Here is a 14,741-nt window from a genome sequence, read left to right as displayed (position 1 = left end):
CTGAAGACTGAATCTTCCACTCCCTATCAAAGTGAGCAACTGTTCTGAAACTCCCTGACAGTGTAAAGGACTGTGCTTGGTGAGACTCTTGCCTGAATAGGCAATCACTTTACCCGATGAGCAATCCCAATAGATCAGCTAAAAGTACAAAATGTGATTGCACCTTCATGTAATAACAGAGCTTCTAAGATTAGCCAACATCACGAATCCCTTAAGACAGAGATTCTACTCTGAAATCACATTAAGCTCCACTAAACTTACTTTAAATATCAATGACAGATTTTTACCAATAAAAAATTAGAAATGTATTAGACTACCTGATTGTCTTGTAATAAGCAGTGTCCCCATGCAAATATTAAGCAAGCATTAGCAGATGAATGGTATGAAAAACCATTAGACTCTTTCAAAGAGAGAGCTATTTAGTTAACTGTAACCTATATTAGTCCTAACTAATTCTATGACAAAATATATTAGCACAGGTTAGTGAAATTAGTGCTAATGAACATGAATGACAGTTAACCTGCACTAGCAATAGTTTCTAACAAGCACTTATCCTTGTTAACTTACACTTTAAATCAAAATTTTGGAAGGTCCTTCTTTGTAATGAAATCTAAAGAGCATTAAATATGAACCGCTAAATGAATCTATTCACAGCATTTATCATGTTGAAAGTAATATGGAGTCTTTCATCCCAGACCCAATTAATGAACAGCAACAGCAATTGTCTAATTAAATCTACTGTCCCTTGTTCTTTAAGGGTGGCTTGACATAGTTTTCTATGCTAATCAATCCTGCACAAGTCTCTCTAACTCTGCATAACTACTGCAACCTACATCTATTTGAGCCCCCTCACTGTATTCAAGTGTAAGTCTCCCTCAACAATTTTCACCCCCTCCCTCCCCATATTCCCTTCATTACCAAACTGAATTTCCTTGATACTTCAGTGTGTGCCTTCTTTTAAACGGGTTGCACCCCAATTTAATTCAGTACCTTCTCATTAGTTACTACCCATCTAATCTTCAGCACTCTTCTGTATTACTGTATTTCAAAAGCTTCTATTCTTTTCCTGTCTAGTGGTTACCCCCCTCAATTCACTTCCACATGAGACTACATTCCACCAATACCTTCATAAAGGACTTCTTCATGCTAAAATTAAATTTGAATTAAACAAAGTTCTTCAGAATACTTTTCTAATTATTGACATTCTGTGTTTTACATCCTCCTCCTTCATGCATCACCAGTTATTTTGCTCCCCAAACAGAAAAATTCTCATCCTACTTTTGGTATCTCATTTTCTAATCCAAGTCTCTCACCACCACCTGATTTACATTGACTGCACTCCCTTGCCCATGATTTACTTTAGTTCATACTTATAAACTCTTTTCAAGACCCTACCCATTCCATTCAATTACACTTCCCAGTCCTTTCCCATCTCTCACTGAATTATGTTATCGATGAGCCTAAAAGATTTTATTTCTCCTCTCTGAACCATAATTCACTTTCTAAATTTCTCCTTGGTAAGCTTCACATGCGTGCGGAACGATTTGAAGTGGAATGATCATATAAAATTAATTGTTGGTAAGGCGGGTGCCAGGTTGAGATTTATTGGGAGAGTCCTTAGAAAATGTAGTCCATCAACAAAGGAGGTGGCTTACAAAACACTCGTTCAACCTATACTTGAGTATTGCTCATCAGTGTGGGATCCGTACCAGATCGGGTTGACGGAGGAGATAGAGAAGATCCAAAGAAGAGCGGCGCGTTTCGTCACAGGGTTATTTGGTAACCGTGATAGCGTTACAGAGATGTTTAACAAACTCAAGTGGCAGACTCTGCAAGAGAGGCGCTCTGCATCGCGGTGTAGCTTGCTCGCCAGGTTTCGAGAGGGTGCGTTTCTGGATGAGGTATCGAATATATTGCTTCCCCCTACTTATACCTCCCGAGGAGATCACGAATGTAAAATTAGAGAGAGTCGAGCGCGTATGGAGGCTTTCAGACAGTCGTTCTTCCCGCGAACCATGCGCGACTGGAACAGAAAAGGGAGGTAATGACTGTGGCACGTAAAGTGCCCTCCGCCACACACCGCTGGGTGGCTTGCGGAGTATAAATGCAGATGCAGATGTAGACACAGTTTGCTTAATCTTTAAACTGAATAACACTGACAACAGTCTACAACCCTGTCTTCTCTACCACTGTTTCCCTTTCATGTCCTTTGACTCTCATAATTGCAATCTTGTTTCTGTTCAAGTTGCACATGATCTTTTGCTCCCTGTATTTTATACCTGTAAACTCCAAAATCTGAAAGAGTGTAGCCTATTCCAGACATTTTTTTTCAAAAGCTTTTCTAATTCTATATATGACATAAATGTGTCTTTGCACTCTCTCTATCTCTTTCTTTTAATGCATCTTTAAGGTCATTCATAAGGTGAGTATTCTCTTACGTTCCTACATTTTCCCAGAACCCACACACATTCCCCCAGAGATCAATCTCTACCATTTTTTTCCATTCTTCAGTGAATAATTTGTTTCAGAATTTTGCAACCATGACTTATTAATCTGAACTCTCAATAATATTCATACCTGTCAGCACCTGCTTCCAACACAGTTTCATTACAAACAACATATAGAAGAAAATACCTTTAGTTGTTTCATTTATCTGTGCTGATTTGAGAAAATGGCATTTTAACAAAAAATTAAAAATTTATGGTGCTGTTGCCCTTTGTGTTGACCACATTTATTTTAACAATATTATGAGAAGAACAGGTGCCATTCACCATATAGCAGAGATGTTGAGTCACAGACAGGCACACGAAATGACTATCAAGCAAAGCTTTTGCCACCCATCAGAATTAGAAAAAACCACACACACACACATACACACACACACACACACACACACACACACACACACACACTGCGACTCAGCATCTCTGCTACATGGTGAATAGCAACCATTCTTTTCAAACAATGGAAAATCCAGGGTGGAATGTAACAATGTTGTAAAAGGAAAGTTGCTACTCACGATATAAGGGAGATGCTGGGTCGCAGATAGATTATTGTTGATGAAGGCCTTAATGGCCGAAAACTTTAATTGTGTGAGTCTTTTTGTTGTGCCTGTTTGTGACTCAGCTACCCTTTTCATAATACTGTCACTATTCCACCCTGTATTTTCAACTGTTTGATTTTTCTACACTTATTTTAGGTATTTTTACTTATTACTGGTGACTTTCCCACAGTTACTCCATGTCTTTTGGACATATCGACCCTTAGTACCAACACATTTAGTACTCTGCTATTCACAAAAAAGAACTGTTCCTCATTAATAAGACCACAAAGTTAGTTTCCTGTTCCATGGATCACTCTACATGACAAATTATAATGGTGTGAAACAAGTCACTTAGCATTCACAATGCAAATTAATTTGTAATTTTTTTAAAAAAATATACAGAGCTGAGTTGGTAATTTCTAGCAACCACTTTTTACACATTGCAATTGTAACTACACTTCTACAGAATAGAAGGTTTTGTCATGGAGGAACTTTTTCAGTTTCTTTTCAGATTATTTGACTTTGCTGTTTGTCATTTTATATCGTTAGCTAACTGATAAAAATTTCTGTTGCAGTATTGTGGACCCCTTTCTGGGCTAAAGACAACTGTAATGTCGAATAGTGATTATCAATTTTCCTTCAGATATTGTAATTATGCGCAGTATCATTCCTTTTGAACCACAGTGCATTATTTACAACAAAGTTCATGAGGGCATAAATATTATGTGCAGCAATAGCCAGAATGCCCAACTCAACAAGATTTCTACAAAATGCTCGTGGGTGAGCACCATGTGTTATTTTTACAGAAGGTTTATAAGCTATTTACTCACTTTCTTTCTTAAATATGAGTCAACCAGGGCATTATTTAATGTGACATTGTTGAAAAAATGCAAATATGTCTAATTACTGGACTGTCTCTCCCCATTCTCATCATTACATTACATTAATACTTGTTCCATAGATCATGAATACGACATTTCGTAATGTGGAACTTGTCTGTTTAACATAAGTTTCCATAACTTTTTTAAGAATTACTACTTCATATCTAAAAATTCAGCTATTGTGTAGGAGTTGTCATGTAGAAATTCTTTTCATATTTTTTTAAAATAATGGTTGGTATCTGTGAGACTTTTAAGTTTTAATGCTCTTTGGCAAATGACAAAAGATTTTTGTGGCAGCATAATTCATCCCCTTCTGTGCCTGTGTGTGTGTGTGTGTGTGTGTGTGTGTGTGTGTGTGTAACTGTTTCACCAGATCATGTGTTTCTTGCAATTCAATTTCTCATCAATGCACACACCCAGAAATTTTGAATACTCTACCTTAGCAGCAGACTTGTGTTCAAAGCTTATATTTATCAACGGTGTTACACCATTTACTGTACAAAATTGTAAATACTGCATTTTGTCAAAATTAAGTCAACCCATTTGCAGAAAAGCAGATAATACTCATATTGTGAAAGATATTATTTACAATTTCCTCAGCTAATTCTTGATTATTCAGTGTGATTACTAGACCTGTATCATCTGCATGAATATCTCTGGATCTTCACGAATGTACAGAGGCAAGTCATTATTATGATTACAAGCTTTTGTGCAATGAATACTCTTTCTCTTAATGATGAATTACCCAAAAATATGATGCCATATGAAAACGGTGAATGAAAACAAACACTGAACCCTAGGGGCACTGTTCTTGATATCTCCTCAGAGGACACTGCTGATTTTTGCAGCCTATCTGTACTACTAATTTGAACCTTCTGCACTCTCCCAGTAATATAAATTAAACAATTTTTGCCTTTTCACTCACATCACAAAACTTATACTTATCTAGAAGAATTTCACAATTCAAACAATCAAAAGTCTTGGAGGGATCACAAAAAAATCCCAATGGGTGGTGTTCGGTTATTCAGAGCATGTAATATTTGATCAATGAAAGGACAGAGAGCATTTTCTGCTGAAAAGCCTTCCTGAAAACCAAACTGAGATTTTTTCAGTACTTAATTTTTACAATATGCGAAGCTACTCTTGACACATTGCTTTTTAAGAATTTTGAATAAAGCTGTCAGAAGTGAGACAGGGCAGCAGTTGTTAGCATCAGACCTATCCCCCCCTCATTTATGCAATGGTTTAACAATAGCATATCTCAGTCCATCCTGAAAAAGTCCTGTTTCAGTGAGCTACAATATATGTGGCTGGGAAAAAGCTTTTGGTACTCTGTAGGAAATGCCATCAATTCCATGTGAGCTTTTACTTTTGAGTGAATTTATTATTTTCCTAATTTTAGTAGGAGAGGTCACTTGAATTTGAATTTTATCAAATTGCACAGGCATTACCTCTTCCATATACAGCCTTGCATTTTCTAATGAATAGTTGGATCCTATTTTCTCTACAACACTTAAAAAATGATTATTAAAAATATTTTCTACTTATGATTTTTTGTTAAGAAACTTCATTGCATTTGACAGAATATTAAAATGTTCCATGTTTCCACACTATTTAGTATTTCCTCACCCTCTGTTACATTTATCAATGGTGAAATACTCCTAGAAATGCTTATGTCTATGTCCATGTTCATCTCTTACTCCCCCACGCAATGACTCAGTATCAGAAGATTGGTTCAGTGCGTGTATTGCAATTGGGTAATATGTGCTTCTTTCAGATTTAATAACTTCCTGGTTTGTTTTACTTCTGATAGATTCAAGTGTAAATATTTAACAGTGTGACAACTGGAAGAGAAATTAGGTATATGTTGCAAATAAGCTTCAAAACTAACACAACATAACTGCTGGCATCTGGGCAGTCATAAACAGTTTTAGAACCTGCAATGACAAATCCTGTATGAAAGACACTGGCATGCACATAAAAGACCAACTGGAAATTGTAAATATTTTTAATGAATATTTTTCTTCTGTAGGGAAAGCTATAAATGACAAACATAAAAACATGCACTACAGTTTTAAAGGTAACACATATGACCATAGTATATATCTAGCACCCACAAACTGTGCAGAAATAATGGGCATCATTAGCTCTCTAAAACCGTCTAATTCAGCTGGGCATGATGGCCTAAATATTAATGTTTTAAAAGCCTGTACCCCTGTCTGTAGCAGTCAACAATATAATAGAATCAGGCACCTTTCCACACAGACTAAAATAGCACAGGTAACACCCATTTTTAAGAAAGGTGACAACAACAAAATAGAAAACTACAGACCAGTCTCAATCCTTCCTGTCTTTTCCAAAATAGTTGAGAAAGTTATATACAACAGGATTATAAACTTCCTTAACAAACACAACCTGATGTTTGAAAAACAAAATGGATTCCTCAAAGGTAAATCAACCAGCACTGCAGCTGCTCAACTAATTGAAGAGGTGTTAAGGGGTATCGAAAGCAAGGAACTTGTGACAGGTGTATACCTAGTCCTGGAAAAAGCCTTTGATTGTGTGAATGTTGACATCTTATTAGACAAGCATGGGCATTAGAGGCACTGCTTATGACCTAATAAAGTATTATATGAGCAATAGAAAACAATTTGTTCTGCTTAAAACAAAAAGTGGTGTCTACAAATCAGAGATCACTTGCATAAATAAACGAAAGCCCAGAAAACTAGAAGTATTGTGAGGAAGTTTAATAATGAAAACATACATTACTTTTGTTCTCTCTTGAGAAGAGAAATCTGGACTGATGTTAACAGTTCAAACAGCACAGATGACAAGTTTGATAAATTTGTGGCTACATACAAACATTTTTTTGAAATAGCCTTTCCTAAACAAACGTCACTTACGAATTCTGTGCACAAACCAAATAAATGGATCACAACAGGAATAAAAATATCATGCCAGAATAAAAGGAACTTATATGAATACTCAAAGCAAACCACAAATCCTGTATTTATCAATTACTTTAAACAATATAAACAAATACTTAGAGAAGTTATAACAAAAGCAAAGAAAATGGAAAATGACAAACAAACAAAAAATTCCAGGAATAAGACTAAAGCAACCTGTAGTATCATAAAAAGAGAAACAGGTACTACATCATTAGCCCACAAAAATATAGAACTTCATGAAAACAACAATAAAATAATCAACCCCACAGTAGTGGCTAATAAATTTAGCAACTACTTTTCTAATGTTACACACCACCTGATTACTAAACATTACAACTCACAACCACAGAGCAATACACTCCAGTCAGACACAAAAATTCTTACAAGAACCCTATTCATGTCTCCAACAACACCTGAGGAATTATCTGTCATTATAAAAAGGTTACCCAATAAGTATTCAGCAGGTACTGATGAAATACCAGATATTATCATCAAAGCAAGTGTAACATCTATCATAGAACCACTAACGGATATTTTCAATTCATCATTCGTGAGTGGTATATTCCTGAAAAATCTGAAAATGGCAAAAGTGACACCACTGTACAAGAAATGGGGACAAACATGAAGCTGCATACTATAGACCTGTATCAGTATTGTCAGGCTTTGGTAAAAATTCTTGAAAAACTATTTCTTAGAAGGCTGACAGCCTTTCTAAATAAAGAAAACATAATAAGTGATGCACAAGACGGATTAAGAACTGGCAGATCAACACAGTCAGCTCTTTATACCTTCTTAAATGAAATTCTAACTGCAGTGGATAATAAGCAACATGTGTCTGGCATATTTCTTGACCTTAGTAAAGCCTTCGATGTAATTGATCATAATAATCTGTTGCAGAGGCTAGGTAATTATGGAATACGAGGCCTGCCAAACAAGTGGATACATTCCTATCTTCATGACCATCAACAGATCACTCAAATGAAATACAAAGACATAAAAACACAAAAAATTTGTAATTTTTATAGTAATGCACAAAACATTACATATGGAGTTCCTCAAGGGTCAGTCCTTGGGTCAATTCTTTTCATTCTTTATGTTAATGATTTGTCAGAAAAAATAACTAAAGGGACAACAGTACTTTTTGCAGATGACACAAATATCCTAATCAAATCACGTGATGAGGAAAGCCTACAAAAAACAGCTACAGGTATAATACAAAATTTGACACAATGGTTCAGGACAAACAAGCTAATAATAAATAATGAAAAAACAGTGACAGTCAATTTCCACAATTCACAGAAACTACATCCTGCAAGACCAATTTTTAAAATTGATGGAAAAACTGTCTCATCTGTGAGCAACACAAAATTTTTAGGTATACATATACAGCAAAACCAAAAATGGGAGACACATCTTAACCATGTACATAAAAAGCTAAATACACTTACGTATGCAGTAAGAATCCTCGCACAAAATACAAGCCATGCGTCTGTGATCACAATGTACCATGGCAGTAGTCAGTCACTGCTGATGTACGGCATTATCTTTTGGGGGAACTCCGTAGGTACAAACAAAACATTTAGGCTACAGAAAAAGATTGTTAGAATAATAAACCATGCTAAGTACAGAGATTCCTGTAGACCAATATTTAAAAATCTCAGTATACTGCCTCTTCCTTGCTTATATATGCATGAAATATTAAATTTAAAAAAAGGAAGTATTTTAAAAGGTGGAAATATCTTCAAGTATAGCTGTGATTACCACCCTCATGATACTAGGCAGAAACATTACTTGCCTGTCAATACAGTAAGTACAAACATTTGTAAGAGAGGAGTGTATCATACTAGCATAATGCTGTATAATCACATGCCATACTATTTGAAACATATGCAAAATTTACAAAAGTTTAAAGTGAAACTGAAAGAGTACTTGCTTGACCACTGCTTCTATTCTGTTTCCGAGTTTTTAGAGTACCAGAAAAGTATAGTGTAATTGCTCAAATATTCTTAATAAGTCTATCATTTTATTTTATTATATTAAATTTGTCATCAATATTCAACACGTATTGAATAATTTTTAATTATTTAACCTTTCAAAATAGCAATGTGTATGATGATGTATATACTGTACCAACCTGACTTGTCCTACATCGTTTGTGCAAAAAATGTACCTAAACACGATTTACAGGACCAATAAAGAAATACAAATACAAATATAAAATATGGCGTGCCCCAGGGCCCGATGTTGGGACCCCTTCTGTTCTTGATCTATGTAAATGATATTAAATACTGTACTATAAATTCCAAAATTGTTCTGTATGCCAATGACACGTCCATTGTGTGTAAAAAGGAATCATGCAATGAACTAGAGGCCGAGTGTAATAATGTGACAAAAGAAATTGTTCAGTTTTTTAATGAAAGCCACTTTAATGTAAGCACCAGTAAAACATGTTTTATGGAGTTTAACAAAAGTAGTTTGAATAATGAAATTAAATTATACATTGGCAACGAATTGGTAAAGAAAGAGTATAGTGTAAAATTCCTTGGCGTAACAATCCAAAACAACATGAAATGGGACACACATATTGACTCCCTAGTAACTAAGTTGTCAAAAAATATATTTGGAATCAGTACAATTAGCAAGTTCTGTAAAGACACTGTAGTCCTAAAGACTGCATACCATGCTCTTTTCTCCTCTCACTTGAACTACAGTATTGAAATTTTGGGGGCAACAACCAAAGCTAATCTAGATAAGCTAATCATTCTGAAAAAAAAAGGGGGTGGGAGAATAATCTGTAGAGTAAAATGTAGGGAATCTTGCGCAACTTGTTTCCAAAAACAGATGTGTTATCTGTTATAAACACATACATTCTAAAAGCCATATTGCTTGTGAAAATATTGCACCCAAACACTTATTCAGATTTCCACCAGTACAATACAGAAATAAAGAAAGATTTTAAATTGGCAGGCACAGAACAGCACTTTACGAAAAGGGGCCTCAGAACACAGGTATAAAATTAGCTAATGCACTGCCTAGTGCAGTCATGGCTCTTCTTACAATTAAAGTGAAACATCAGCTTAAGAAATTTTTACTAAAACACCCTTTCTACACATTAAAACAGCACCATACTTATATGAAAAACAACAAATGCTTTGTGAAATTAGTAAACATGCTATTTTGTTGTAAATTAATGACATATTCAGAAGAATGTGTCTTGTGCATTGTACAAATAACTTTAATCATTACTGTTTCTTTGTACATGTGCAGTGTACCATTCGATGTTGAATAAAGCTATTATTATTATTATTATCTTCTTTCCTTTCTCAGACCTTAGGTGTGGTAAAATATGGAAAGTGACGTGGACCTTGACCAAGCGTGACTTCCTTTTAACTGTACGGTATATGTTACATTGCATTTAGGAACTTTCGAGTAATTGAACATGTACCAATAATTACAGATTTCTGTAGGTGTATATATACGTTTGGATGTAGCTGTATTGCATTGATGTACTGGTGGATATTGTGTGGTATGACTCCTGTAGTTGATAGTATGATTGGTATAATGTCAACTTTATCCTGATGCCACATGTCCTTGACTTGCTCAGCCAGTTGGATGTATTTTTCAATTTTTTTCTCCTGTTTTCTTCTGTATATTTGTTGTATTGGGTATGGATATTTCGATTAGTTGTGTTAATTTCTTCTTTTTATTGGTGAGTATGATGTCAGGTTTGTTATGTGGTGTTGTTTTATCTGTTATAATGGTTCTGTTCCAGTATAATTTGTATTCATCATTCTCCAGTACATTTTGTGGTGCATACTTGTATGTGGGAACGTGTTGTTTTATTAGTTTATGTTGTATGGCAAGTTGTTGATGTATTATTTTTGCTACATTGTCATGTCTTCTGGGGTATTCTGTGTTTGTTAGTATTGTACATCCGCTTGTGATGTGATCTGCTGTTTCTATTTGTTGTTTACAAAGCCTGCATTTATCTGTTGGGGTAGTGTAATCTTTAATAATATGCTTGCTGTAATATCTGGTGTTTATTGTTTTATCCTGTATTGCAATCATGAATCCTTCCGTCTCACTGTATACATTGTGTTTCCTTAGCCATGTGTTGGATGCGTCTTGATCGATGTGTGGCTGTGTTAGGTGATACAAGTGCTTGCCACGTAGTGTTTTCTTTTTCCAATTTACTTTCTTCGTATCTGTTGATGTTATGTGATCTAAAGAATTGTAGAAGTGGTTATGAAATTGCAATGGTGTAGCCGATGTATTTATATGAGTGATTGCTTTGTGTATTTTGCTAGTTTCTGCTCGTTCTATAAAGAATTTTCTTAAATTGTCTACCTGTCCATAATGTAGGTTTTTTATGTCAATAAATCCCCTTCCTCCTTCCTTTCTGCTTAATGTGAATCTTTCTGTTGCTGAATGTATGTGATGTATTCTATATTTGTGGCACTGTGATCGTGTAAGTGTATTGAGTGCTTCTAGGTTTGTGTTACTCCATTTCACTACTCCAAATGAGGTCAATACTGGTATAGTATAAGTATTTATAGCTTTTGTCTTGTTTCTTGCTGTCAATTCTGTTTTCAGTATTTTTGTTAGTCTTTGTCTATATTTTTCTTATAGTTCTTCTTTAATATTTGTATTATCTATTCCTATTTTTTGTCTGTATCCTAGATATTTATAGGCATCTGTTTTTTCCATCGCTTCTATGGAGCCGCTGTGGTTATCCAATATGTAATCTTCTTGTTTAGTGTGTTTTCCCTTGACTATGCTATTTTTCTTACATTTGTCTGTTCCAAAAGCCATATTTATATCATTGCTGAATACTTCTGTTATCTTTAGTAATTGGTTGAGTTGTTGTTTTGTTGCTGCCAGTAGGTTTAGATCATCCAAATGTAGCAAATGTGTGATTTTGTGTGGGTATGTTCCAGTAATATTATATCCATAATTTGTATTATTTAGCATGTTGGATAGTGGGTTCAGAGCAAGACAGAACAAGAAAGGACTTAATGAGTCTCCTTGGCATATTCCACGCTTGATCTGTATGGCTGTGATGTGATATTAATTGAATTTGTTTGGATATTAAGTGTGGTTTTCCAATTTTTCATTACTATGTTTAGGAACTGTATCAATTTAGGATCTACTTTGTATATTTCTAATATGTGTACAACCACGAGTGGGGTACACTATCAAAAGCTTTTTGGTAATCAATGTATGCGTAGTGCAGCGACCTTTGTTTAGTTTTAGCGTGATATGTCACCTCTGTATCTATTATCAGTTGCTCTTTACATCCTCGTGCTCCTTTGCAGCAGCCTTTTTGTTCTGCATTTATAATTTTGTTCTGTGTTGTGTCATTTATTTCTGTGTAATGACTGAAGTTAATATTTTGTATATTGTTGGTAGGCATGTTATGGGGCGATATTTTGCTGGGGTTGCTGTGTCAGCTTGATCTTTAGGTTTCAGATAAGTTATTCCATGTGTAAGTGTATCAGGGAAAGTGTATGGGTCTGCAATGTAATTGTTATATAATTTAGTTAGATGTGAATGTGTTGAGGTGAACTTATTTAGCCAGAAATTTGCTATTTTATCATTTCCAGGGGCTTTCCAATTGTGCGTAGAATTAATTGCTCGTGTGACTTCATGCTGCAAAATTATCACTTCAGGCATTTGTGGTATCATCTTGTATGTGTCTGTTTCTGCTTGTATCCACCGTGCATGTCTATTATGTTGTACCGGGTTTGACCATATGTTGCTCCAAAAGTGTTCCATGTCTGTTATGTTTGGCGGATTCTCTATTTTAATGTGTGTGTTATCTAGTGCCTGGTAAAATTTCTTTTGGTTTGTGTTGAATGTTATTATTGTTGTTATTATTACTATTATTATATCACATCCTGTAAAATACGTTCTGTCTTACAACAAACACACAGAAGCATCTGGCAGCATGTCAACTCCTACCCACACTCGTCTTTAAAGTACTAACTAACAATATGAAAGGCAAGGATCTATCTACAAATTCATAAAATTCCTAGAACCGGAAAACAATATGCCAGAAACATGGTTACACGCGAATTCATTGAGACCCATTGAGAATGGCTAATTATAATTCACAGATTACGGTATATTAATAATTTTTACTTATGGACCGTCTGACAGCAACTGAATAAAACACAATTTTAGTGCCATACGCGTTTCGCCTTTATTTGCTGCGAGGCATCATCAGTGGCAGGTTGCGTGGGCAATTTCCTACATATTACGCTCCTGTTGCATTTTTGGTGTTTTTGTTGTTCTTCTTATGAACGTCAATTTGCGGTTTTTTCCCATTCCACAACACTATGCACTGAACGCTTGTTTTAAAGCCAAAAAACCGCAAATTGGCGTGCATAAGAAGAAGAACAACAACAACAACAACAACAGTTATTCAGTTGCTGTCAGACGGTCAATAAGTAAAAATTATTAATATGCCGTAATATTACACGCAACTGAGGAAGACAGGACTATAAAAGTTGAAGATAATTCACAGAACTTATGGCCTGCTAGAAAGTTTAAAAAGGAGGCACACACAACTGATGTTACACACATATTGCTCTCCAATTCCACGAGATGCAGGCATCGAAACGGTATTGTGAGTAACAAGAGTTAATGGAACCAAAACTACTCATTAAACTAACCATGTTTTCCTCTTATTATGTCCACGTATGTACACAAATGCGGATGTTTGATGGTTTTCAGAAACTGTGCTCTTCCATAAATAGTTATAGAATTCGGCGTCAATGGCAGGCCATTACTGCCACACATTTCGCCTGGATGGCTCCTGGCGAAGAAAGTGATGCCTCCAAAGAGGCTTCCAAAGTCATCTTGATGCTTCTTATCTGCTACGGAAATTGTGAAAAATTAGTTCGCCTTATAAAACTGGAATCAAGCATTCCCTATAACGAAACTAAACTTCTGAGAGATGAAATAAGTCACCTGTCATCGCGTATATGAAATGTCACCGATGACAGTAAACGTCTTCAACAACAGAGAAAGACGTTCATAAAAGACTATAAAATTACTGAACATGCGAGTGGCTATTGTTTAAAACACATCACCCACTGCCAAGGAATCCAATCTTAACAGATGACTATAAACTGTAAAAGTATACACTACACATAACCTAGAAAACGGCAACATGGTGAAATCAAAACATAGCGCCACTATACATCAAAGACCAAACAAACTTCCCGCTGCACGCCCACTTTGACAACATATCGACAGTGGTCAGAGATCTTCACCTTCGGGTATAAATAAACCTAATAACCAATGCAATGATTGTTGACATGCTAGTTATGTAAGTATGGCTCACATTACCTAAATAATTCATTTACACGCGGTTGATATCAGGGCCATATTTATAGAAGTTTAATTTTAACGCATCTGCCAGTACTACAGTTACATCCGTACTTCGAAACTATAGACTTGAGAAAATACGTCCAATCGAAGTAGTTCAACAGTGAATACGTATTAGTGGACAGAAATATTTATGCGATTACTATTCTTTTGTCACTCAAAACTACGATACTGGTACCGGTACGTGTATCTTCATCGTCTGCCATAGATTCTAAAGGTCGAGTCCTCCAAATTCTTTAGTCTGCATATAGACAGCAAACCCAAGAGACATTACTACATTCAAGATCTGTGCAAAAGGTTAAGCTCAGCAACATTTGCCTTGAGAATCATATCAGACAATAGGGAGATGACCACAATAAAAAAGCATACTTTGGCTATTTCCGTCAGCATATGGCCTATGTGGTAATTTTCTGAGGAAATCAACTGATAACAAGAAAAGTGTTCCATCCTAGGCACTCATGCAGAAATTTGTTTTGA

The 14,741-nt window shown here is 35.4% G+C and overlaps 1 protein-coding gene across 2 annotated transcripts in view; it reads right to left on the bottom strand.

Annotated features, from left to right (window-relative positions):
- The window catches only part of LOC126412575 (TBC domain-containing protein kinase-like protein), a 79,049-nt gene extending 64,977 nt beyond the window's left edge, over nucleotides 1-14,072 (bottom strand). The window contains exons 1-2 of one of the 2 annotated variants that reach the window (XM_050082221.1): nucleotides 13,845-14,072; nucleotides 13,547-13,750 (exon numbers count right to left, since the gene is read on the bottom strand). In XM_050082221.1, coding sequence (XP_049938178.1) covers nucleotides 13,547-13,750; nucleotides 13,845-13,851 — 211 coding nt within the window. In that variant the 5' untranslated portion in view covers nucleotides 13,852-14,072. The remainder of the gene's footprint in view (nucleotides 1-13,546; nucleotides 13,751-13,844) is intronic. The other variant, XM_050082222.1, reaches the window with a different exon arrangement.
- Between the last annotated feature and the right edge of the window lie 669 nt (nucleotides 14,073-14,741).

Source organism: Schistocerca serialis, chromosome 7 (genome assembly GCF_023864345.2).
Source record: "Schistocerca serialis cubense isolate TAMUIC-IGC-003099 chromosome 7, iqSchSeri2.2, whole genome shotgun sequence".
NCBI classification, from domain to species: Eukaryota; Metazoa; Arthropoda; class Insecta; order Orthoptera; family Acrididae; genus Schistocerca; species Schistocerca serialis.
The sequence above is the reverse complement of the archived record's forward strand: the minus strand, read 5'-3'. Positions and strand labels throughout refer to the sequence as shown.